The sequence below is a fragment of the Pseudopipra pipra genome, chromosome 9 (assembly GCF_036250125.1).
Source record: "Pseudopipra pipra isolate bDixPip1 chromosome 9, bDixPip1.hap1, whole genome shotgun sequence".
In the NCBI taxonomy this organism is placed as follows: domain Eukaryota; kingdom Metazoa; phylum Chordata; class Aves; order Passeriformes; family Pipridae; genus Pseudopipra; species Pseudopipra pipra.
Window position 1 is genome coordinate 3,078,780 of NC_087557.1, and position 22,964 is coordinate 3,101,743.

At 43.3% G+C, this 22,964-nt stretch overlaps 1 protein-coding gene and 1 long non-coding RNA gene across 9 annotated transcripts in view; one reads left to right on the plus strand and one right to left on the minus strand.

Moving 5' to 3' along the window:
• The window catches only part of RABGAP1L (RAB GTPase activating protein 1 like), a 226,667-nt gene that overhangs the window by 197,645 nt on the left and 6,058 nt on the right, over positions 1 to 22,964 (plus strand). For 5 of the 8 annotated variants that reach the window (XM_064664123.1, XM_064664122.1, XM_064664125.1 and 2 more), the window contains 6 exons: positions 10,644 to 10,736; positions 17,618 to 17,728; positions 20,017 to 20,121; positions 20,927 to 21,010; positions 21,506 to 21,577; positions 22,659 to 22,856. In XM_064664123.1, coding sequence (XP_064520193.1) covers positions 10,644 to 10,736; positions 17,618 to 17,728; positions 20,017 to 20,121; positions 20,927 to 21,010; positions 21,506 to 21,577; positions 22,659 to 22,856 — 663 coding nt within the window. Of the gene's footprint in view, positions 1 to 10,643; positions 10,737 to 11,015; positions 13,769 to 13,981; positions 15,354 to 17,617; positions 17,729 to 20,016; positions 20,122 to 20,926; positions 21,011 to 21,505; positions 21,578 to 22,658; positions 22,857 to 22,964 lie in introns of those variants that run through there. The other 3 variants (XM_064664124.1, XM_064664130.1, XM_064664128.1) reach the window with 2 other exon arrangements.
• LOC135418653 (uncharacterized) lies at positions 1,470 to 17,622 on the minus strand. The gene is made up of 3 exons (XR_010432599.1): positions 16,024 to 17,622; positions 6,976 to 7,124; positions 1,470 to 6,731 (listed from the first exon to the last, which is right to left on the minus strand). It is a non-coding gene; the product is annotated as an uncharacterized LOC135418653 (long non-coding RNA).

Below are 22,964 nucleotides of genomic sequence, written 5' to 3' on the forward strand. Positions count from 1 at the left end.
TGTGTGGCCTCCTGAGCAGTGCCGATGCCGCTGCTTGTGGGGGATGTGCTGATACAATTACCATTTTTAAAAACAACGAAGTGAACATATTTCTGCAGGATTATTTTGGTCAGCTTGCCATCAAGCAGTGAGGCAAGAGGGAGAGGGCTGTGGAGGAAGAGCTAGGCCTTGCCCAGCTGAGGGCAGGCTGCTTTCCCAGCATGTGCCTCCCATCCCCTGTGCTTCCCAGAGAGCACAGAAGTTTCCAAACTTTTTGGAGAAGTCCCAAATCCCTGGGACTGATCCCATCTGTTCATGGGATTCCACCCCAGCTGGAGAACTACTGCTCCATGCTGTAGTTAAGTCCTGTGGGCATTTGTTCTGGAGTTTGGCACAGTGGTGTGTTTCAACTGAGGAAGCTGTTTCCAGGAATTCAAATATATATGTGTGCAGTTTCTGGTTCTTCTTGTTCTTCACTGCTCTTTCTATCCGTGTGTCATCCCCAAATCCCATTAGCAGGACTATATCTTTCACTTCCAGGCCTCTGATGTAGTGTTTGATAGAGCTGCATCTTTGATGATTCCCAGAAGACACTCAGAATGTCATTAACCAGAAATGAAAGCTGTCATTGAATAATGATTCCTTTTGTCAATAGCTTTTTGACCCATTTCCTGAGCTTTTTAATTCATGTTTGTGGCTGTCAGATACTCCTCAGGTGGGGGGGTTGGGTTTTAAGAAAATAAATCTCTCATATGGCAGTGAAACCAGTGCTAGAGAAGACTCTTATAACTGTAAAGCTACTTTTCTTAATCAGGCCTATAGATAAGGAATAAAATGGGACCTACAGGTTATAAAATGATGCTGGTGTGGAACCAGTTTATCAGCTGGATCCTTATCAGCTCTGCAGAGCATTTGTGTGGGTTCCTGGTCTCAGCTCACCAACCAAATCAACCAGATGGGTTGATTGGTGGAGCCTAAATGTTGGCAGTGCAGGGTGTTCTGCTCTGAGGGAGTCTCTGCTGTTTTAAGGATTTACTAAAAACAAACATGAGTGGCCCAGAGATCTTGTCTGCTATTTCTGTCCGTGCTTGTGCTCTGCATAAAAACTTGCAGCCTGATTTCTGACAGAGCTGAGCTGTTCTCTGGACAATGACTCATAACTACTTTTGAGCTCTAATTATTAATACATATGAGCAACACTTAGGGATCTTCTTTTCCATATGCTTATAATCTCATCCAGCCTAATGGAACTCAAGAAAGAATTCGAACTTTTTTTTTCTTCTGCATTTGGTTTTAATTACTGCTTTATTTGTTCCTAATTAATACCCTATATTATTTCCTGATGATTTTATTTTTTTATTCATGTCTGAAAGCATTTCTTCTTGCCACCTCTTTATTGTCATTGTATCAAGAAAGAATTATTAAATCAATGTCTCAAATAGACATTTTTAAATAAGAACAGAATATTGAAACATTCAAAAGAAGGATATTTTGCAGCTTCCTCAATTTCTTCTTAAAAGGAATTTCAGGAAAATCGAGTTTTTCTGGGCACTTGAGAAACTCAGCTTCTGTTTCTGTCACCATTACAAGCCCATTTGGGAGAAGAAACTTGAAATAAGTTTTTAGACATTATTGATCATATATGGTCAGTACAGTCATGGACTTTGAAAGGAGTACTGAAACTAAATGAAAAGGCAGTTTGTCTTTATAGAAGTCCAGTTTCTTGATTCCTAGAAGATGCAGGTGAATGTGTTAGTTACAGACATTCTGTCTTCATTGTCTACAACTGTTTTCATTCTTTTTGAACCCAATTCTCAGAAGAATTTGTGTGCTGAAGTTGGAAAATGTATTTCAGTGGTTTTACCTTGTTGAGCTTGTGCTTTCAGGCACTGTTTAATACACACATTTTTTTTCCTTGTTGCTTCCTTCTACCTATGTCAACATGAGCTCACCAACAGCCTCCTCTGTTGACTGGAATGCTGGTGATGCTGGTCTTGTAAAGCAGAACAATCCAGGTGGTTTGGTTTGGAGCAGGGTGTTAAGCTGTGCCAAGACAACGCTCAGGGTGTTGTGCTTTTGCTCCAAGGTAGAGTTGCCAAAGTAATCCCGAGTTCCAATATCAGGGTGCAAGTAAGATGCCATATTTATTTGTCCATTACCTTGGAGACCCCAGAAGCCAAGTGTGTAGGCAAGAATAAGCACACAGATTGTCCACACTCAGGCTGAACTTCCAGAGGCAACACTCAAATGGATGAACAGTGCAAATAAGGCCGAACCTGGATTCGTTCAAGGTGGGGAGGGAACTGGCTCAGCAGATGAAGGATTAGAGAGATAACAGAGCAGAGCATGGATTAGTTGTTGCACTAAAACACTGTGCCATGCTTCAGTGAGCCTTTCTGGTACCTTGGAGTTGAGCACTGTCCCACTGGTATTTTCAAAATGCTTATTATTTAATGTGCAGCTTGAAAGAATGTTTTTTTAGGGTTTTAGCAGTTTTGTTGATAGAGCTGGGCAAGCAGAAAAAGCCAAGGCTTTTGAGAGGATGTGGTAAAAATTGTGTTAGTTGCTGAAATGCAGACAAAAGTATAGATAAAACTCTACAGAAGGGACCCTGGAGCCCTCAGTGTCAGTATAGAATCACAGAATGACAGAATGTTTTGGGTTTCAGTGACTGCAAAGTCCATCCCATTCTAACCCTGCCCTCTGTCCATGGGAAGCTATTCCCCTTTGTCCTATTCCTTTCCAGTCCCTCTTGAGCTCCAGTCACTCTTGCAGCCCCTTTAGGCACTGGAAAGGGCTCTAAGTTCTCCCTGGAGCCTTCTCTTCTCCAGGCTGAACAATCCCAGCTTTCCCAGCCTGTCTCCATGGCAGAGCAGCTCCAGTCCTCAGAGCAATTTCGTGGCCTCCTCTGGACCTGCTCCAACAGGTCCATAATGGATCAGCTTTAATATAGAAAAGCTATCTATTTTCTGCTAGTGGATTAATGCACTAAAAAGTAATTGCTCTTAATACGATGTAGGTTTGAAATACTGATAAAAGTAATGAAAGGTGTTTGAGCATCAAGGACCTCCCTACACATCAGAGAAACCCAGCGCTGATTTTAAAGATGCGATGTGAAGTCTGACAACATTACAGTTTTACTGATACTGTGGCACAGAGTTAATCTAAAACAATATGAACACATAGGACATGGGCTGAAAGAATGTGAGGTTCTTTGCTTACCTGGCATATGGTTCAGAGTTGTGATCTAGCCCCCATCCTCCATCTCAGGAAGGAGATGATTTTTCATGCTGGGCACAGAGTGTGACAGGGACGAGACATGGTTTGATTACTCAGAAGAGCTGGAATCTAGTCTGGCAGACAGCTGGTTTCACCAGCCTTGTGGCGGGTTTGGATGACATATTGAGCCAGGGGTTTATTAGCTAAAAGCTGTGGACTAAAAATGTTGAATGTGACAGGTTTTACAGCCCTGGTAAACCAATAATTTGAACCTGGTTACCAATCAGTTGCTGGCCTTGTGTTGGCAATTGTGAGACAGGTCTGCGGTAGTTCCAGCGTAACCAAGACTGGAAGCAAACCCTAACACTGTGTAGCTGGGAGAGGCTGTCTCTGCTAAGTGATGCAAGAAAATCCCTGGGGAATTTATCCTGAATGTCTGATCCTGTTGTCACGGGGATGGTGGTGAAGGCTGTGCTTGTCTTCCTGCTCACCCTTCTCTTCTCTTGCTGTGATGTGCTGAGGAATGCAAGCCAAGCTCTGAAATTGTTGTGGGTATGGGTTAGATCGAAATCAGAGTGAATGATGTGCACCTTGAATTTTGCATAGTCACCAAGGAGACATAGAAAACCTTCAGCACCAAATGCTGTGTGTCAGAATGTGTATATGTGAGACACACAGAACCTCTTGGAGCTGTTATGTTGTGAGGAACAAACCACTGAATAAATTCTGTGCTGGAAAAACCGCTGCTGCCCACAGGAACTGTGTTACCCAGAGCAGGGCCTTGTCCCAGCTGACTGGGCAGTGTCACTGCCCCATTTATCTGATCCTCATTGTGGCTGGAGGGATATACAGGTGGTTTAATTTAGCCTAGACAGTCTTTGGTAGCAGAGATCTCATTGTTCAGGCATTAAGTTATGTTGCATAACAAAAATGACCTGCACACAGATATTTTCCACCCAGAATGTTTCTGATGGTGGTACCCTTCAGCACAGTGCTGCTGTTGACCAGAGCTGTTGAAATGCAGAGCGTGTGCTGGCTGGCAGAGTGGATCTGGCTGTTCCTTCCCAGTGTGTGTCTGTGCTGCAGCCCTTATCTCTATGTGAGAGGAAGCTCCCATGTCTAGAGGAGCTGCGAGACATCAGCTGCAAGTACGGAAGGTAATCAGCCATTTCCAAGCACTGCTTTTCAGCCACTCAGGGTGTCTCTTCCTTGCTAAAACAAATAGACTTGAAGTGGATAATAAACCCTCTGTATCTCAAAGTGAAAATGAATTTTTGAATGCAGAAAGGCAGTTTGAGGATCTGAAAAGGAACGTTTTTGAGACATCTCTGCCACAGGCAGAACATCATTTCCTTGACCCTCATTTTTAGCTGCAGGTGTCCCTGCAGCCTCTCAAACACAAGCACTGTGGTCAAAGTGCACATCAGTGTTTGGAGTTACAGTTCAGGGAATCCAAATTCCATTCTCTTTCCCTGTATTACTGCAGGATCTCTGTACAATGGTGCTTCCTGAATATCTCCTGGTCTCAGCTTACCTTTAACTTAACTGTTTTGCTAACTGAGCCTAACTAAGCAGATATTTAAACAGCAGGGCTAGGGAAGAATGATGTGTTATGCCTGTTTCAGTGGGTTTAGGTGAATGGAAATACATCGTAGAGATTAAAATCTGACAAAAGGATCTGGTGTTGGAAATGATCCAGTGTCACTGACTCTGCCAGTGCACTTCTGAATCATGGGAAATGATACAGGTGCTCAGTAAAGTTTGCATCTTGCCTTTCCCTTGTTTTTATAAATTTCTGTGGGTGTCTCATTTGCAAGTGAGATATTTTCATAATGAACTGATATGGAAGAATTAAATAGAAATAAAAATTCATGGCAATGCTGGTTTCCTTTGCCTCCAGCCAGCTTTCAGGTTGGATTTGTGTTATCCCGAAGACTCTCTTCAGGAACTGTTAAACCTACAGAGCTGGCTTGCAGAAGGAAGGAAAGCCTCCCCCTGGAAGGAAGGGATACTCTCAGGTGTGCCAGGGTGGAGTTGCTTCCCTGATGTAAAAAGAGCATTTCTGCCAGTTCTGTTTCCAAACACAAGGTGGAGAGATGCTGTTCTGCAGCAGCACTCAGACAGGCACAGGTTCAGCAGGAGATCTCTCCAGCACAGCGTAGGCTTCCAAGGGATTTCAGGGAACATCTCCTTCCTTACAGCTTAGATGGTAAAACAGCATCTGACACTCGGGGCTTTTGTTGTGCCCCAAAACCAGGGGTGAGATGGTGTTGAATGAACTTTATGGTGTGGGGTGGAGTGGGGCTGTCTGAATGTGGTGCTGTAGCGTGGTGAAACACTGATGGGGCTTTTCCACTGCATTTCAAACCTATGGTGAACCAGCCTGGTCAGTGAGCCCTTCCCTGCACGGTGTCAAAAGGAGAAACGGGAATTCTTCAAGCTGTGCTCCATCCTGTGACTTTCCTTTGCAGACTACCCAGCACAAAGAATTTTGTGAGAAATAATGATTTGCCCTCTTTTCTCTCAGATTTCATGCTTGTGGCTAAGATCTCCTTGGAGATCCAGTTGTTCACATTGTATTGCATAATAGCCAAATATGACATCTCACTGACTTCCTTTAAAGACTAATCCAAGAGACAAGTCTGTTGTGTCAACGTGTACTGTGGGGTTTGTTCTTTCTTTTTGGTAGCTGCATGCTCCCAAAAGAAAAATGAATGACTTATCTACTTCTGAGTCTTATTCCCAGTGACAGATCTGACAGGATACTTTTGACAGCCACATTTTAAGGAAAGGACAAAATAGAGTTATCCATAGCAATGACTGCACAGACCAGAAGAGCACTGAATCAGTTTCTTCATCTATAATTGTTACATTAAAGCCTTCATTTGGCCTAATCAAGTGTTTAAATAGAGCTGTATTTCTTAAAATAGAGCTGTTTCCTTCCTTGAACCTGATATAGTTGTATTTTAAATATGAAGTATTAACTAGAACAAATTGGTACCATTTGAGTGTGAACTAAGACAATGTGTGTGATGGGAAATTTTTTGTCAGTAATCTGCTTTTGGAGGGGCTTGAAATACCAAGCAAATCCATCACCAGTGAAACAGAAAATTACATCACCTGCTTCAAGGAACAAGAAAGGAAAGCACTGCACACTTTCTTAATTGCTTTTTTCTTTCCTTTTTTTTTTTTTCTTCCACATTGAGGCAAGAACTAGAGAGGAAAAAATGTCAAGAGTGGAGAGATCACAGAATATTGGCTTTGTTGTTAGTGTGGTGGGACAATGTGTTTTTGAAGTGTTTACGCTGTGCTAGACAGAGAAAAGAAGTGGGAAGCTGGGAAAGAGAGACCCTGCTCAGTCTGGCATTGTGGCGGTGCTGGAAATCAGAAATCAGGTAATAGGATTTCACTGTCTGGATCAGCCTCTGGCTGTCTGCAGTATGTTCCGGAAATCACTTTACAACTCTGCTTCCATGTCCTTGGCTGTCAAATGAACATCATGATAACTGCCTCCTCCGAGCGCTGGGGTTGCACTGGAGCAATAAAGCATTTGGGAGGAAGGAGTCAGAGGTGTGTGATTTATGAATCCAGCAGGGTCAGGCTGAACTGCCTAATGAACAGCCAAAGGAATCATGGAGTGAGGGGAAGGGCTCCTGGAGCGGATGCCGATTCTCTCAGCATGCTGCCCATGCCCAGGGGTGCCCGAGGAGGTGAAGCAAATCTTTCCAGCCTTGTCTGAGCAGAGGTAGCTAAAGACAAAGTATTTTTGTTTCTCACCTCACTGCAGTGAGTCCTTGGAGCGTTCGGTGCCTTGGAGTTTTTCAGAAGGAGTGTTCTGCTTGTTCAGTTCTTCTGTGTGGATGTTTTATTAGGATGCTCTGCATGGCTCTTTCCCCACGTACAACTCGTCGTAATGTGATTTTATGCTTGAAGACAATAAAAATGAGTCAGTGAGATAAGATATTGAGATAAACAGATGAGCGATATTTATAAACCATAAGAATCTCCTAAATTTGATAACCATCAGTTTGAGCCAATATACCCCATGGTGCTGAAGAAAGAAAAAAATCAATATTGCAGAAGCTTTTACAGGGAATTTATGAGCACTTTGTTCAGGATCAGTCCATGAAGACAAGCATAGCTAGCACTATGCACTTACTTATGAAAGGGCTTACTGAGAAATCCCTTGTTGAATTCACAAACTGTTCCAGGGAATTAAATTGAGGAATATGGAAATGGGCTTTTAAATATTTTTTTTCCATTTATTAGTGTATACTCAGAAGAAGAAAGTGCTGTAATAAATTATCAACCTCCTCTGAGTAATGTGGCTGAATAGACAATAACAATGAAGCACAGTCCCTGCCAAAGTTCCTAAGCATACCTGTTCCAGTTTCTATCTTATAAGTAGATTAGTATGGGCTGGTTTCTAATAGGAATTCCTCCCCCCAGCCCCTTAAGATAGACTTTCACTGTATTTAGGTACTACTTCCCAATTAAGGTTGTAGCATAAATAGCTGCTAGCATGCATCAGTCACCATATTCTCTCAAGGAGCATGGAAGCTGTTTTGTGTGTCAGACCTGATGCTTACACTTTTCCTGATCTGATCCCGGTTTCAGGTATCATTTACTGTCAGTATTCCTAAGAAAGTGTTGCTGTGCTGTTTGCCTGGAGAGTGTGCCAGGCATGTGGGCCTCCCCTCAGCCCAGGCCAGGGCCATGGGTGGCTCCTGCAAGGGTGAAAGAGGGAGCTGATCCCCCACATAGCCCCAGAGCACCATTTTTATGGTCCTACTCAGGCTGTGAATTAAAAGATAAGAAAATAAAGGAGACCATATAGATAAGAACGGTTGTTGGGATGAATTACCAGGCATTAAGAAATGGTTGTGAGTTGTTTGTGAGTGGAAACAGGTGAAAACAATGGGGAGCAGAGTTAAATGAAGCAGCTGAGGCTTGTTCTCCAGTGCTCATCACACAGTTTGGGATGTGACCTGTTCGTATCAATTTATGGTGTTGTTGAGGCAGATTATTGAGTGCCAGATAGACTCCGTGTGAGTTAAATGCTGCCTCATCTTGGAAGAGAATACAAGGTGAAGCCAGAAAAATAAGGCTGCTCTCTGGCAGGGTAAAAAGTTAACATTTAAAAAGGTGCTAGAAGAGCTGCAGGTCACTGGCTGCTGAGTGTGAGCAGTTGTGTCAGTGAGAAGCAGCAGTGACCTCTTGGTGCACAGGCTCAGCTGGTGAGGGGCAGCTGTGGAATAGTGCTTCTTTATGTCCCATTTGCTCTCTTGGTAAGTGATTTACTCACATCATTACTTTTGGCTGTATTTTGTCTGTATCTTCTAGAGTATGGAGAGAAGCAGGATTTTTGTTCACAAGCAATTTAAGCAGATCTGGCAGCTGAAGTGCGAAGGGGGTGCTGCTCCAGGCAGCTGTAAAGGTGAGGCTGTTGGAGGGTCACTGGAGGCAGTCCCCACCACCCAGGGCCAGGCTGAGGTGAGCAGCACTGCTCACTGAACCATGGGGGGTAAAGGGTTGTGAGTGTGCAGTTTTTACCTTTGCTTTACATTCTTTCTCCTATTTGCACACAAAAAAATCTGTCTTACATCTCCTATCCCTAAAGACGATGGGATTTACTGAAGCATTCATGTGGCTGCGTGGATGGGAGGCTTGTCTCTCTCCCTCTGTAGTGAGACTTAGTTCTTACATGCACTTTAAAGGTTTCAATGAAAAGGCTCAAGAATCAGGAACAGCTCATCTTCTAAGTTACACCTGTGTTGTGCCTTTTGGCACATTGTGCTGCTCCACAATGTCTCCCTTGTATTTCTCTTTATTTCCTGCTGGTTGCATATTGGAGCACAAAACTGCACAGAAGCACCGGAGAACTGGGTTTGGAGGGTGTCCTCAGAACACCCCACCCCGGGAGCCTTGATCTGCTTCTCTGAATGGGAGCCAAGTAACCCTGGTGGAAGGAGGGGATGGCTCAGGCTTCAGATATGTGATGGGTTCACTTCATTTAGAACACTCCTGTGAAATGATTCCTTATCCCTGACTATTAAAGTAGCCTCAACAGTTCCAGGTTGCAGCTGAGACAAAACTGGCTGGGGTTGAGTTGGGAGTGTTGTTCAGCTGAAATGTATAAAAGCATCTCTGATTTGGTAATTTTCACTGCATGGTGTTTTGCACTATGAAGTGGAATTTTCTTGGATGTTTGCCCAAAGTCCTTCATGTTTTTATCTCTGCCCTCTTCTCTTTGCTTTCAGATTCCATCAGTAATTGTGGGAATCGGTGCTGCTTTAATTAGTGCTCCCTGTGCACTGTGCTTTGCAGATTACAGGTTTCACATTTGCCACCTGTACCTCCCTTTGCAGCAACAGCCAAGCACTTGCTTTGGTCCCTCCCTGCCCTGCAGAGCAAGGAGGTATTCCCTTTCCCCAGGAAAGGGAAAAACAACACCAAATCCTATCTCTGCTCATTGGCATTTTTTGCCCTAAGGGAAGGTGACAGTGGCATGTCCTCACACCAGGAGGCAGCTAAACACAATCGATACAGGCAAGAGGAACAGATAACTGCGTAACAGATCCAGGGAAAGCCTGTGCTCACAGTCCTGGTGGTACGTGGCATTAGGGATCTCTCCTGCTGCCAGCAGGTGTTCCAAGTAATGCTGTCAAAGGTCTCCAGGCAGAGATGGGGTTGCTCATAGAGCTCTGCCTACCCAGGTGATGTGAAAGCAGAGGATCCCCATGCCCTGCTTAAAAGAACACAGGTTTCTCTCTGTGCCATGCTTGAAGTGGAAGTGGTGTTTTCCCAGGACGAAGTAGCCTGGGATTTGACCTTTCCGCATGGCTGTTCACTGAATTTGTTTGTGTTTTCTCTGCACTGCAGTGTCTCCACCTGTGCCTAGGAGGGCTCTGATGCCAGACTCCATGAGGGCATTGGTCACAGGCTGTAATTAGACATTAATACTCTCCAGCAATAAAAACCATTACTCTGATCTCCCCCAGGGAATTGTCCTGTCCTTTTGTATGAGCGCTCCTTTATTCTTCTCTCACTTGTAACAGTTGTCTTGCTAAGGCATTGTTTTGGTGAATCATACATATCGAAGTGTGTTTTCTTCTTCCCTGTTCTCCCACTCCTGTTGTTCATGCTCTTTTTTTTTTTCCTTGTTACTCTTCTTAAAATGTCTGTACTTTGCTCTTGTTTCCCTTTAAATGTTTGAATAATCAGCAGCAGTGGGCACAGAAAGATTTCTGTCGATGTGAGCTGTACTGGTAAGTGTTTGACACGGTTTGCTGAGTAGGGAAGGGAGGGGGCAGTGGGGAGAGACTTTTATTCAGCAGCAGCTTTCCATCACTTCCTCAGTTTCCTGTTTGCAAGGAGAGCTTTCAGACAGCCTTTACGGTGTTCCTCTAATCTCTAAATGCATGTTTCCCAAATCTATTCCACAGGTGCCAACGAAAAAGCTGAAGAAATATGAGAGAGAGTACCAAACCATGCGAGAGAGTCAGCTGCAGCAGGAAGATCCTATGGACAGATATAAGGTAGGAGATGCTATACAGGAACCTGTTCCACTGGCAGATCCCATGGGAGTGACCCGGTTCCAGCGGCCTAAGCAGAGGTGTGTATACCACACTCACCTCCCTGGGATGTGCTGGTGCAGACCTTAGGGAAGTGCAGTGCCAGGTGAAACTCAGCCCCTTTCTTGAACAGGCACTTTAAACACTTGGACTTAGTAGTTCTTTCCCAGGAATATTTCAATCACAATTTGTAACTCTCAAGACATCTGCAAGTAGCCACATATAATATTTTTCTTCTTTCAGTTTATATGTTTGTAGGTAACTCTCCTGCTGTTTGCACTTTTATGGGAGATCTTCATGAGCCGCAGAAACAAAGGGGGATTCTCAGCTACAGACACAGAAAGGAGAAAATACACGTTGTTCTAGCGCAAGCTATGTGCAGTGGCATCCTCAGAGACTTTGGAAGATGAACTCTTCCTTGGCTGATATGATCCTTGTTGTTCATTCCTGTTTATACCAAGTGTTAGTAGTTTTTTGTTAAGATAATGCCTGGTACGGTGGGACCTGGGGGTCCCTGGCACTGCTGCAAGAGAATTAGCAGTGATGGATATCCTGCTTTAGGGCAGCAGAGAAATAAAGGTTCAGTTGGTAATAATGATAGCTCGGTAGTTCACCAGAAGAGAATACTTTTTAATTTTGGATTAGCTTTGCTTATCTTGCCAGTGAATTTGCTCTCATTGTCACAGCTGCGCTCCTTTGACATAGGTTCTGTGTGCTGGAGGCTCTGTTCCTGGGCACAGAGTTCACTGAGTGTTTGGGATCTGGTCGTTGCTCACCCTAGTTCGAACAATTCAGGTTTCTCCAGGTGAAGCTGCCAGAGATGAAGCACTTTATTGCCCAGTGCCCAGGATGCCTGGGAACTGAGAGTGCTTACATATCCCTGTACTGTTTGCCTGCTGTTCCTCACTGTGCCTTAGTGTGTTCAGTGACATTGCAGTTGGTACAGAGCCTGCCAGGAGCGTGGAGTGGTGAATAATCTTATTCCAGTGGTCTGAATGTAAAGAAAGTGCACCATTTTCAGAAAACCAAAGTATGGAAATCTGTAGTGAGAGACTGTGCCTTAATTCATAAATGTGGCAAGGTAGACTTAGAGGTACAGAGAAAGTCAAACTCACGCCTTTTTTAAAAAGCATTTATCTGTGAAAAATTATATTTTACGTGTAGTTTTTATGCTGTCAAAGAGTGTAGATTTCATTGTTTGTGAGACTTGGGACTGCTGAAGCAGCCAAGAACCTATAGCAAGTATGACCTATTTAGGAAAAAACACAACTTGCTGCTGATAAACTTCTAAGGTTTTTTTGGTGGTTCACTTATAGTACTGTGGAATTAAAATAATGCTTAGAAAACAAATAAGGTTCTTTAAAGCTCTGTGAAAGCATATTAACTAGTTAATCATGGGCGATGGATGGTGAAGAACATTATCCCAAGCTGCAAAAGAGGATATAGAAAGCGACTCTTGGGCCACTGTTGATGTGAGTCTCTGTCACAGTCAAGATCACAGCCCAGGGTTTTGGCTTGCGCTTCTGAAACTCAACGTGGATTTTTTTATTAAGCTGGATTGGGTCTGATCCTCTTAGCAATGCTGTGATTAGAGAATCCCCATAACTGGTTAGATGAGTTCAAAGTTCAGACACATTCTTCAGTTGATGGGTGCCATGGAAAAATGCTTATAAGTGTTCTTTGTTCCTTGTCTTGCTTGTTAAGATTTTATTCCTGTGTCAAGCGGAGGTTGGTAGGAATTGACATTTCAGGAGCGTTTCTGAAGGTCATCAAGAAACACCTCACAGGCAGCAGGTGGAGAGCCAGCCTTGCTTTTCGCTTGTCCTTTCAGTCAGTGCTCTGCGGCCCGTGTGGTCGGAGGTGCATTTCAGTGGGGCAGCACCAGGGCTGGGCTTGGTTTGGGAGAGGACAAAAGCCCTGCCTCTGAGCACAGCCCTGCTGTCAGCTCCCTCTGTGTGGGCTGTGCCTCACAGCCCTGCAGCCTTGCAAGTTTTACAGTTTCTCTTCCCAGAACAAACCAAAGTTTTGGTTTGCTGCCTGGGAAGAGGATGTTTCATGGATGGGATCACTGGAGTGGAGATCCCTGCGGAATATTCCTCAAGAAAGAAACGAGCTCTCAGACTGTTGATACTTTTTAGCTGTAGTTTTTAGAGTGTTTGTTGTTTGCAGTGTCACAGTTTTTATTGCCAGCAGAGGTTTGTCAGGACTGCAGAGGCACAGGCCCTTGTGAGCTGCAGTGGTGGAGGATGTCTGAGTAAGACACCCCCTGTGGCCCTGCCCTGGGAGGAAATGATGGTCTGTGGAGAGAGGGAGATGAGCTGGTTTTGCAGCACTGGGCCCACCAGTAACCAGTCAGGTTTGCTCGACATGTTCAATTCATGTGCTCCCATGAGCTGTTACACACACAAGAGTTCCTGCCCAGCTTGGATTTTACATGTTGATTGTGATTTGATTTACCAAAAGAACAGTATTAAAGAGTGCATTATTTTTGGTGTTTGTTTCCTGATGTATTTACAAGTATTATTTAGGAAGAACGTGTGTTTTTATGGACATTTTTTCACTTTATTTTCCGTTGCTTTTAACAAATTATCACATTTTTGTCAGATTTTTAAAAGGTGCAAAAGGGAAATATGTTCTAAATTGCTGTTTGTCACTGGATTTCGTGACTTTTGGTTAAAATAAATTACAAATTGCCTACAGAAGCCAGGAAGAAAAGTGAGTTGTATGTAGAGAAAAAGTAGTAATATAGTTTAGATTGAAATTTTTCTAAATATTATGGGGGGTTCTGTGTTTGAGAACACCTCATGTAACAGGGTTTGGGTTCACTTGATGAGAAATTTCCAGAATTGAGCTTGGGACTTGATTTAAAATAAAGAGAAGAAGGGCTGGAGTTTTGCAAGCAGACCCTGCTGTTCTGTTCTGCCTTTTCCTCTGTGGACCTCATTGTGCAACAGAGAAGTTGTGTGTCTGAATAAATGTGTAATTTGGACATAATAGCCTTTTGTGTGTTTGAAGTGGAAGCAAAAATTAATACATTGCTCATTTTCATTCAGTCATGGTAACTGAATGTTAACATCATGAGGAAAAACATGATGATTCTTGATGTGTGGGACATTGTCTGTGGTTTCTAACAAACCAAATGTGCTGAGGCAGTTTGGGGGATGCTTCTCCAGAGTCACCAAATGGAAAACACAGGAGCCTCTATGTTGCTTTCCATGGCAGGTTTTCCTGGGTGGTTTGTTGTTAAAGCCTTTTGGGTTTCTAGATGGAAGTTCAAAGGGTTTTCCTTCAGAGCTCCTCCACAATCAAGAGCCCTTTCCATTGGGCTTATGGAGAAGCTGATGGGGAGGTATCAGAAGTAAAAAAGGCCTTGACTCTGTGCAAGCCCTGCTCAGCAATAACAAAACCATCTCTATCCCATCAACACTGTTTCCAGCACAAATCCAAACCACAGCCATGCCAGCCGCTGTGAAGAAAATTAATTCTACTCCAGCCAAACCCAGCACAGGGTGTTGCTCAGCAGAAGCAGAATTGCTTAAGGAGGTTGGTGACTCGTTCCACCCCACTTGAATGCAGCTCAGAGAGGATGCATCATCACTACTGTTCTCCTCAGGAATTACTCCTTGGTGCAGGCTGGAAGGGAGCAGAGGGTGGAGTTCAACCCTTTCAAGTCTTCTTGAGCTGAGCCTTGCTTTCAAGTTGGCCTTCTTCTTTCCATCCAGCGTGTGATGGGAGCTGGAGTATATCCTCTCTAAAACTCAGAACCAAAAACCCACTGAAGAATCAGTAATTTTTTTGTTGTTGTTGTTGGTATTAAAAATTATTTTATATCCTGTTTCAACTGTCTTTACACCAATGGTTGAAAGCAGTGTTTGGTCTGTGACTTTGCAGGAGGTAAGTTTATTTGTGTTTGTGTGTATCAGCGGTGTTTGTCCTTTTTGGAAATGCAGTATCCTCCTTTTAACAGTTAACTCGAGCTCACCAGCCGCCTTTTGTAACCAGAAGGAGGAATTTGGGAAAGAGGGACCTCTTACTTTACGAATTGTAGAAACCGAGCAATGCCGAGGAGAAGGAAATGGTTGTCATAGTCAGTAATTTAGTGGTGTGGAGAGAAGGGCAGGAAGCTGTCTGTTTACACCAGGGACAACTAGCAGGTCTGACTGGTTGGCTGATGCCAGGTTACAAAATGCTGCCCGGGATGTGAGTCCTGCTGTAACGAACCAGCTCCATCTGTTGAACTTCTTGTCATTGCGAGTGTATTTCATAAAACCCTGTAAATATTTCAGAGCCATTGGAAATAGTTTGCTACACATGAAAAGCACTATTTGCTATTTCTGTCTTTACTGTGTCACGTTAGGTTTTATTTAGAGTTAAGCAGACTAAGAGTTTCCTCCTGAGGAAGGAGGCAGTTTTTCACTGCTAGATCTGGGGGGGAGGAGCTGGAAAAGACAAACCATCTCATCGGGCGTTCTGCCCTGGGTGGAAGGAGAGTAAAGGTGGCTCTGTGAGAGGCTCTCAGCTGGACTAAGAGTATGGTGAACAGGCTAAAAACATCTCTTAGCTATTGACCGGATGCCCAAGGTAAGAGATCTTTGCCTTATCCCAATGTGCCATGTACGTTCTCGTTTAAGAGGAGGATAGCGCATTTCCAGCACGGAGCTTGCTTACACACTTGTCTGCCAATGCAAAGCAGGAACTCTCAACTTCACACTGCAGCTTGCTTTGCAGACACTGAAGCTTTTGGCAAAGGCATAGCAGAAATGTTAAAGCCAACTGGGTTATTTTGTGAAAGTCTTAAGAATTTGCTGCTTTCTCCTTCTAAGCAACATCCCTACAGAAAGGTACTGGTGCTGCAGCACCTGGCAGCAGTACTGTCCTGATCTGCTCCCAGGTTTTATGTGAAGCCAGGTCTGACAGCTGCCGGCTGGCAGAGCTGTGTCTATAAAAACCAACATTTCTAAGGAGGTCTGAATAAAATACAGGAAAAATGATGTTCGAGATGATGACGATGATTGACTGCAATTTGGTTTTACTCTTTAAAGTTTATATTATCCTTAGAGAAGAATTTTACTTTTAAAAATTCCCTATCCCATACAGGCTACAGTGCAATTAAAATAAGAAAGATCCCCAAAGTTGTGTGTCTTTTAGCAGTGATTATCTTAACTGTGCTAAGATAAAAGCATTTTACTTAGAGTTTCTGTACAAAACAAGTTATTCAAAGTATGATCTTTTGGAAGGGAAACAAACTTACTTTCCTGTACAGGGCAGTGCCTGGTCTAGTTGCACAATAGGGTCACAGTAAGGAGAGAGAATTTGTAGAAGTTCTGCTTCCTGCCACAGAGGAAGTTCCTGCATAGAAGAGACCTCTTTAAGCATCCTCTTAGAGCTCTACTTGTCCTGTTTTTGTTTAAGCCGAGCATGCAAAATCTGCTTGGAACAGAAATGAAAATTGCAGTTTCATGGTGGTGATTTCGGAGAGAAAAAGTATCTAAGCATAGCTGGTAGGCAGGAGGAAGTGAAAACAGGTGAATAATGTGCTTATGCAAGAAATCACATTTTGTAGGAATGTGTTCACTGAACAACTCTTGGAAATGCTTTTGTCTTAAGTGCTGATGTATGCTGACTTTTATTGTTTTGTCTTGGAGAACATAACTTACCTTTCAAGTGAGAAGAGGTCCTTTTTGAAATCTCCGCATGTAGGTTGCTGTTCCTCCACCTACGAGTTTCCATATGAATGTGGTGTTTTTCCTTGAATTTCCATAGTGCACAGATTCCCTTTGCAGCCTGTTTTGGTGTGAAAGATACACAGCCATTTTGTGACTGAAGGCCAGCATAGTTTTTTCCTCTCTTAAAATCCATTTGAGGAGGTCACCTCTGTCTGTCCCACCTGGCTGTGTTGTTCTGAAGATGAGGATTAATATTTGATGTTGGACCCCTGGGAGTTCACTGACCACAAGCATCTTTTGAATATGGTTCTGTTTCTCAGCTGTAAAACAGTCACTGAGACTGATTTTTAAAACACCTGAATTATTATTCTCATTATTATGAAATATCATTCTCCTGTGCACTTTCCTTCTGTGGTTAGTGCTCCATGGAGTCGTTTCTGTCTGTGTGGAGTGGGCAGGGAGGGCAGTGCAGCGAGGGCCTGGAGTTCTCCATTTGGTGTTCCCCTCATTGCCCACTGGCAGGTCCTGGGCCTGTGCTCAGGGGTGAACTCCCCTCTCCCCCCTAGCACTCTGGGCTCAGCAGGTTTCCTGTAAAACACACACTGATGTCATTGGTGTGAGTTACAGAGGAGGGCACAAATGGCAGTACAGGATATACGAGCTGTAGGGGCTTCCAAGGCTAAATGCTGTGCTCTGCTGGTTCTGCAGGAGATGGGAAGTTGGCATTATATCATCTACAAAATGGACTATTTTTATGGATCCCTGCAGACAGAATTTTGTAAAGTGGAGCAGGACAGCTTTCTACTTCCGATTGGAAACATTATGAGTAACTCTTAATTGATCCCTGTTCACTGCTGCTGGGTGGGATTTTATCTGCCTGATTTCTTTAGATGATGAGCAAGCAGAAACCAAGTGCTTTTGTGAAGAGGTCTGTGTTTACTTTTGACAGGGAAACGCTACAATCAGTGTGTCACTTGGTGACACAGACCATTGGGATGTAAATGAAATAGCTGCATTTGCACTGCTGGCTTAATTCACTGTTGTTTCCCAGAGCAGCAGCCCTGTCTGAATGTGCACTCTCGCCTTCTCAGTGTTTTACGCACACAATGCACTCGTTTATTGCTCTTCAATATTGATAAGGATTAACTTCCTTTCCTGGTTGTTCCTTTCTTTCTGCAGAGGGAAAACCGCAGGCTCCAAGAAGCAAGCATGAGGCTGGAGCAGGAGAACGATGACCTCGCCCATGAGCTTGTCACGAGCAAGATTGCCTTACGGAATGACTTGGACCAGGTAATGCTGACACAGATGGGCCCCAGATCAGGAACCAGTTTTAGGAACCCAGTTTTGTGCTCCACTGAGAGTATAACACAGCATTAAAAGTGTAATTATTTGTGCCTTTATTTTCCTGACAGCCTCACTCGTAGATGCAGTCAGCTGGATTTCCACATTCAGCTGCTGGGGTTTGCTTAGAAAATGTAAGCCATAACCTGTAGGCAGATACCACAGAACGAACATTTCCTTGAAAAAGGCATCACGTACTCCTTGAAAGACTAGTTTCAAGGGAAGTTGCTTTGCAAAATGTCTACGTGGATCTGTTTTTCACAGCAGTTTTAGTACAGCCGACAAAGCTAAGAGATAATGAAGTGGCAGGGCACCAAAAATTAGAAGGGCTCCTGTGTGTTTGTTGATAACTGCTCTTGTTCCCTGTGAAGACAGGAATGTGGAGGGCAGCAGCATTCAGAGCCCTTTGCCTCAGAGATGGTTTTCAGAGAACTACACATTCAGCCCTATCTTTCTGAGGTGTTTTATGTGGTATTGATAAATGCTGTAACAGCTGTTGTTAAGGTACTAAATAAAGAGGGCCAAACTCCACCACATCTTGTGATTAGTCCCTTGCTGTGGTACCTTTTATAATGTAAAATCTTTGCCTGCAAGGGCCTCTCAGTTGGATTTCCCACAGATATTTGGCTTGCTTTATCTAACCTCAGAACTGTAAACATCATTGACCACAGTTGTGCAAGCTGTATTTCTGCTTAGGCAGATCCTGGACAGATAGGCTCTGCTGATTTGGATCCATGGGATTCTAAAATTTTGAGCTGTCTGGGTGAGCACAGAGATGTGCTCTGCATGATGGAGCAGGCAGGCTCGTGTGGAGGCCAAAAGCAATGTGCTGAGGAGCTCTGTCTTCCTGGGAATTCCAGCTGTCCATGCAGCAGCTTTATGTCTGCTGCTGCCCGTGATTGTTTCTCCTCAAGTGTCACAACAAGGCTGCCGAGCACATCCCTGTGCCGGTCCAATTCCTTTCTCTCCTGCACTTTCTCAGTCTGTCTGTAGACAAGAGTGGTTCCATGAAGTTTTCCCACCCCCTGCCTTCATTCTCAGGCACTGCAAGAAAAGCTTTGTGCTACCGCATTCCTCATCTGCAAGGACGGGACACCAAACACCACTGCAGGTGCTTGGAGAAACTGGAATGCACACATAAAAGGAGGAAGGATTTGCAATTCCTTTAAAGCATATCAGAAAACGGGTCTTTCATCAAAGATACCCTTGTAATCCCTGAGTTCTTTTGTCTTAAGATGTCAATCTCATCGATTTTCCATTCTTGCACTGCTTGTTTTCCTTTCTCCTATACAGCCTTATACACACTAAGCCATGCATGGATCCTCAATCCATCCCTTCAGTTGTGGCCCTGGTGGAGCTGCTTCTGCTGCCCACAATCACCACTAACACCCTCATTAATAATGAACACTGTGGCAGAAAGATAAGCTGATACCACCAGGAGTGGTAGAAAACCAAACTGCAGCCTGTAGACAAGTTCTGTACGGTTACTTGTTGTTTCCAATGCCCTTTTCCCTCTTGGATTTTCAGCAAACTCAGTATTATTTGACCACAACTATTACCTATCCTGCACCTCATTAATGAACAGGAGTGGTGAGGTGCCCTGTGTATCTCCCAGCTGGGGAGGGCAACACAATATATCCAGACATTGAGAAATACATTTCTCTCCTGGTGATTGGTGAGGAGAGTGCTCACAAAAATAAAGCATTCCCAGTATGTGTCACCATAAGCTCGGCCCTTACAAGAAAGGAGAAAATTCCTATTCCCTAGTGCACACACAGTATCAAGTTTCTCCATGTAATACTTATTTGCACTGATAAACAATTTATCTGGTGGTCCTGTTTGTCCTACACTTGTCTTTGCCTGAACACTTTGTAGGGTACAGTGCAAGCACCAAAGTTTTTTACAGTTACCTGTTTTCCCTGCTTACAGATTAAAGAAATGGAATGAGTTATCTGAAGTTACACAGTAGCTAAATCATGCTGCCCCGACTTAGATTAATATTGGTGCCAACAAAAATATTCTGTACATCATTGTTTGCATTAGGACAGAGTATCTGTGCCTATGTGGGCATGGGTAAACACTTGGCCAAAGGGTCCTTTTGCACAGTTTCCCAGTTTCCACAGGGCAGGAAAAGGCAATGCTAGAACCTGAATCTGCAGAATTTCTGAGCTGCACATCCCAGTGTGTTTGTATTGGCACAGATAAGATCTGATTTACACCAGTGTCCCTGATTTTAGGCTGAAGACAAAGCTGATGTTTTGAACAAGGAGCTTCTCCTGACCAAACAAAAGCTGGTGGAGACTGAGGAAGAGAAACGGAAGCAGGAGGAGGAAACTGCTCAGGTAAGGCATTCTCCAGCTTTCCCCATTTAGCTAGGAGATGCAAGCAGAAGGATATGCAGAAAAGTGTGGATGTGTGTTGCAATTGCAGAAGGGATTTTGTCTTCAAAATGCGGTTGCAATTTAAAGTTTGTAGTGCCAGGGTAATTTTTTTGTTCAGTGTTTTCCTTTACTTGAGCTCTGAATATTTAGTTTTCCATAGCTTATCGTCTTCCCAGTATTTAACAGTCACTGTCAGTGAGCAGTTGCAGTTAAGGAGATCAGACCTCTTTTAATTATCTAAATGAGGAGCTAGAGGAGCTGTTGCCTTGTAAGAGTCTGTTCTGGATTCAGGTGCTGGATTGCTAAAATAAAGTGTTCCTGCCTGAAGCTGGAACCAACAGCAGAACAGGGATAAGGGCTGGGAGAATTTTGCTGACTAGACCTGGCCTCATACTCATTTGCAAAATATTCGGTCTTAGTTTTGTAATCCTCTGTAGCTTAACGTGTACGTTTCAAAAGTGATACCCTGACTTTTATTTTTGCCATTTTGTGTTCTGTGGACCATAATGTACCACCATTTAACACAGAGAAAGGGAATTAAGCTACAGGAGAATTCTCTAAGCAGAGATAAAGGGTCACAGTATAGACTTTTTGGTTATCACTGATACAGTAAGGATTTTTATATTGAGTAAATCAGATGCTGGAATTTGGTGAGCAGTAGCTTAGAGCTGCTGTAAACACAGTAAGACACAGAGAGAACAGTCTGCTGATGCATATTGAGAACTTCTGTGAGTGTACTAGGTAACTTCTCTCCTTCACTTCCTAGCTGAAGGAAGTCTTCAGGAAGCAGCTGGAGAAGGCAGAATCTGAGATCAAGAAAACCACAGCCATTATTGCAGAGTATAAACAGGTACCGTTCCAGAGGCTCTTTCTTGTATTTTTTCCTTTCAGCCTGTTGCGAGAGCTGAATTTTCAGCGTTGCACATCTCATCCTTTAAATAAGCTCCACTACCTCTCAGGCTCTCAGAGAGCAACGTTGTAATTTGTCATAAATCTTTTTGTGGGTTTCCTAATAGTTTTGTAATTAGGCAATCAGGAATAACCTGTCTTTCAGCTAATTTTAGTACTTTTGGGTGAATGCTTCTGTACTCTGTGACATAGTGCAGTAAAAACATCATAAACCAATTCATCCACAAAATGTCCTGGTCTCTGTGTTCAGGTTCTGTATTGAATGCTGCTGTTTTTTTATCATGATCAGCAGCAGTGGACTTGTTAGGGGGGATGCACATACCTGAGTGAGGCAGAATTTAAGTAATGTTTTTTCTAACAAAAATCGTTGTTAAAAAGCACAGGTTCTATTTCAGTCCAGTAAACTTGAGATAAGAGGCTGCTTTCTCTGTTCCAGATCTGTTCCCAGCTGAGTACTAGGCTGGAAAAACAACAGGCGGCCAGTAAAGATGAACTGGAAGTTGTGAAGGTGAGAACAATGCCTCTGCATACGGGATGTTTCGGGATACAGACAGAACAAAATGTTAACTGAACTTTAAAGTTCAGTAGCCCCACATGCATTTTGCAGCACATTTAAACAAGGAAGGAGTTTATTTCCTTTCACAGTTCTTTATCTTATATCAGAGAGGGTGAAACTCTCAGACTGAAATGCATGTAATACTTGGCTTTTCTTTTTCCTGTAAAAATGTAGAGAAAAGAGTATTCACTTGGATGTTTTGATAAACTGGTGGGGGAAAAAAAGGACTCTCTAGAAAAAAAAACCATGTGTTGGTTCTCCAGTGTGCACAGTGGAGGGGTTGGAATTGGCCAGATTGGACAAGGTTTATATTTGGTTTTCTGTAATTTAAGCAGAAGTGGTTTAAGTAATTGAATCAAATGGCACAGCTTGGGCCATCCCCAGAATTTCCATAGGGTTTGTCTCCCTTCTCTAAACCCCTTACCAAGAACATCTGTATAAGAGGTGAACATTTCCTGATCAGGTAACAATTCCATCCCACTGCTCTGTCACTGCTGAGTAGGCAGAGTTGTTTTCCCTCTGCTGTAGGTTCTCAATTTTTCTTTAGTACTGAATCCGAACTGGATTTGTTGCTTTTTAGTGACTTTTTTATGTTATTGCTAATAACATAAATAAAATAATTCTAGGATTGATATTCCTATAATCTGCTGAAATAGCTCAATACCCTGTTTTCGTTTGCGTGAGCCAGGCCAGCATTTTAATCTGCTCAGAGTTTAATTTACTCTCCTGAATCGTGCTGACAAAGCACTAACTGCAAAATGTTACAAAGCTTTAATAGCAAGAGGGCTTGAGTAATTCTAACATAGGAGCAAAATCTCTGTGATTAGACAGAGTGTAGTAGGTAGATTTTAGGAATTTTTATACTGGTTAACATACCCTGGAAATTGTGAACTTCTGAAATTCTTTTCATGCCAAATCGGTAAACTGCAATATTAGATAGTTTGAGATTGAGGCAGTCTGACACAAAAAAGGCTCTTCCAAGAAGCACAACAGCTCCTGTAACATGGATTAAAGGGCTTTCTGGGTATTTCAGGGTAAAGTGATGGCCTGCAAACACTGCAGTGAGATTTTCAGCAAGGAGGGGGCTCTGAAGGTGCCTGCTGTAAGCACAGACAACAAAGGCATTGAAATAGATGATGAGAAGGATGCACTGAAGAAGCAGCTGAGAGAGATGGAGCTGGAACTTGCACAGACCAAACTGCAGCTCGTGGAAGCCAAGTGCAAAATTCAGGTATGTGGAATCCAAGTACAGCAGGGCGGTCACATTGACTTTGTTGTGCTCAGTCCAAAATTACTCTGAACTCTGCAAAAAATTGTTCCAAAAGATAGCACATAAGTG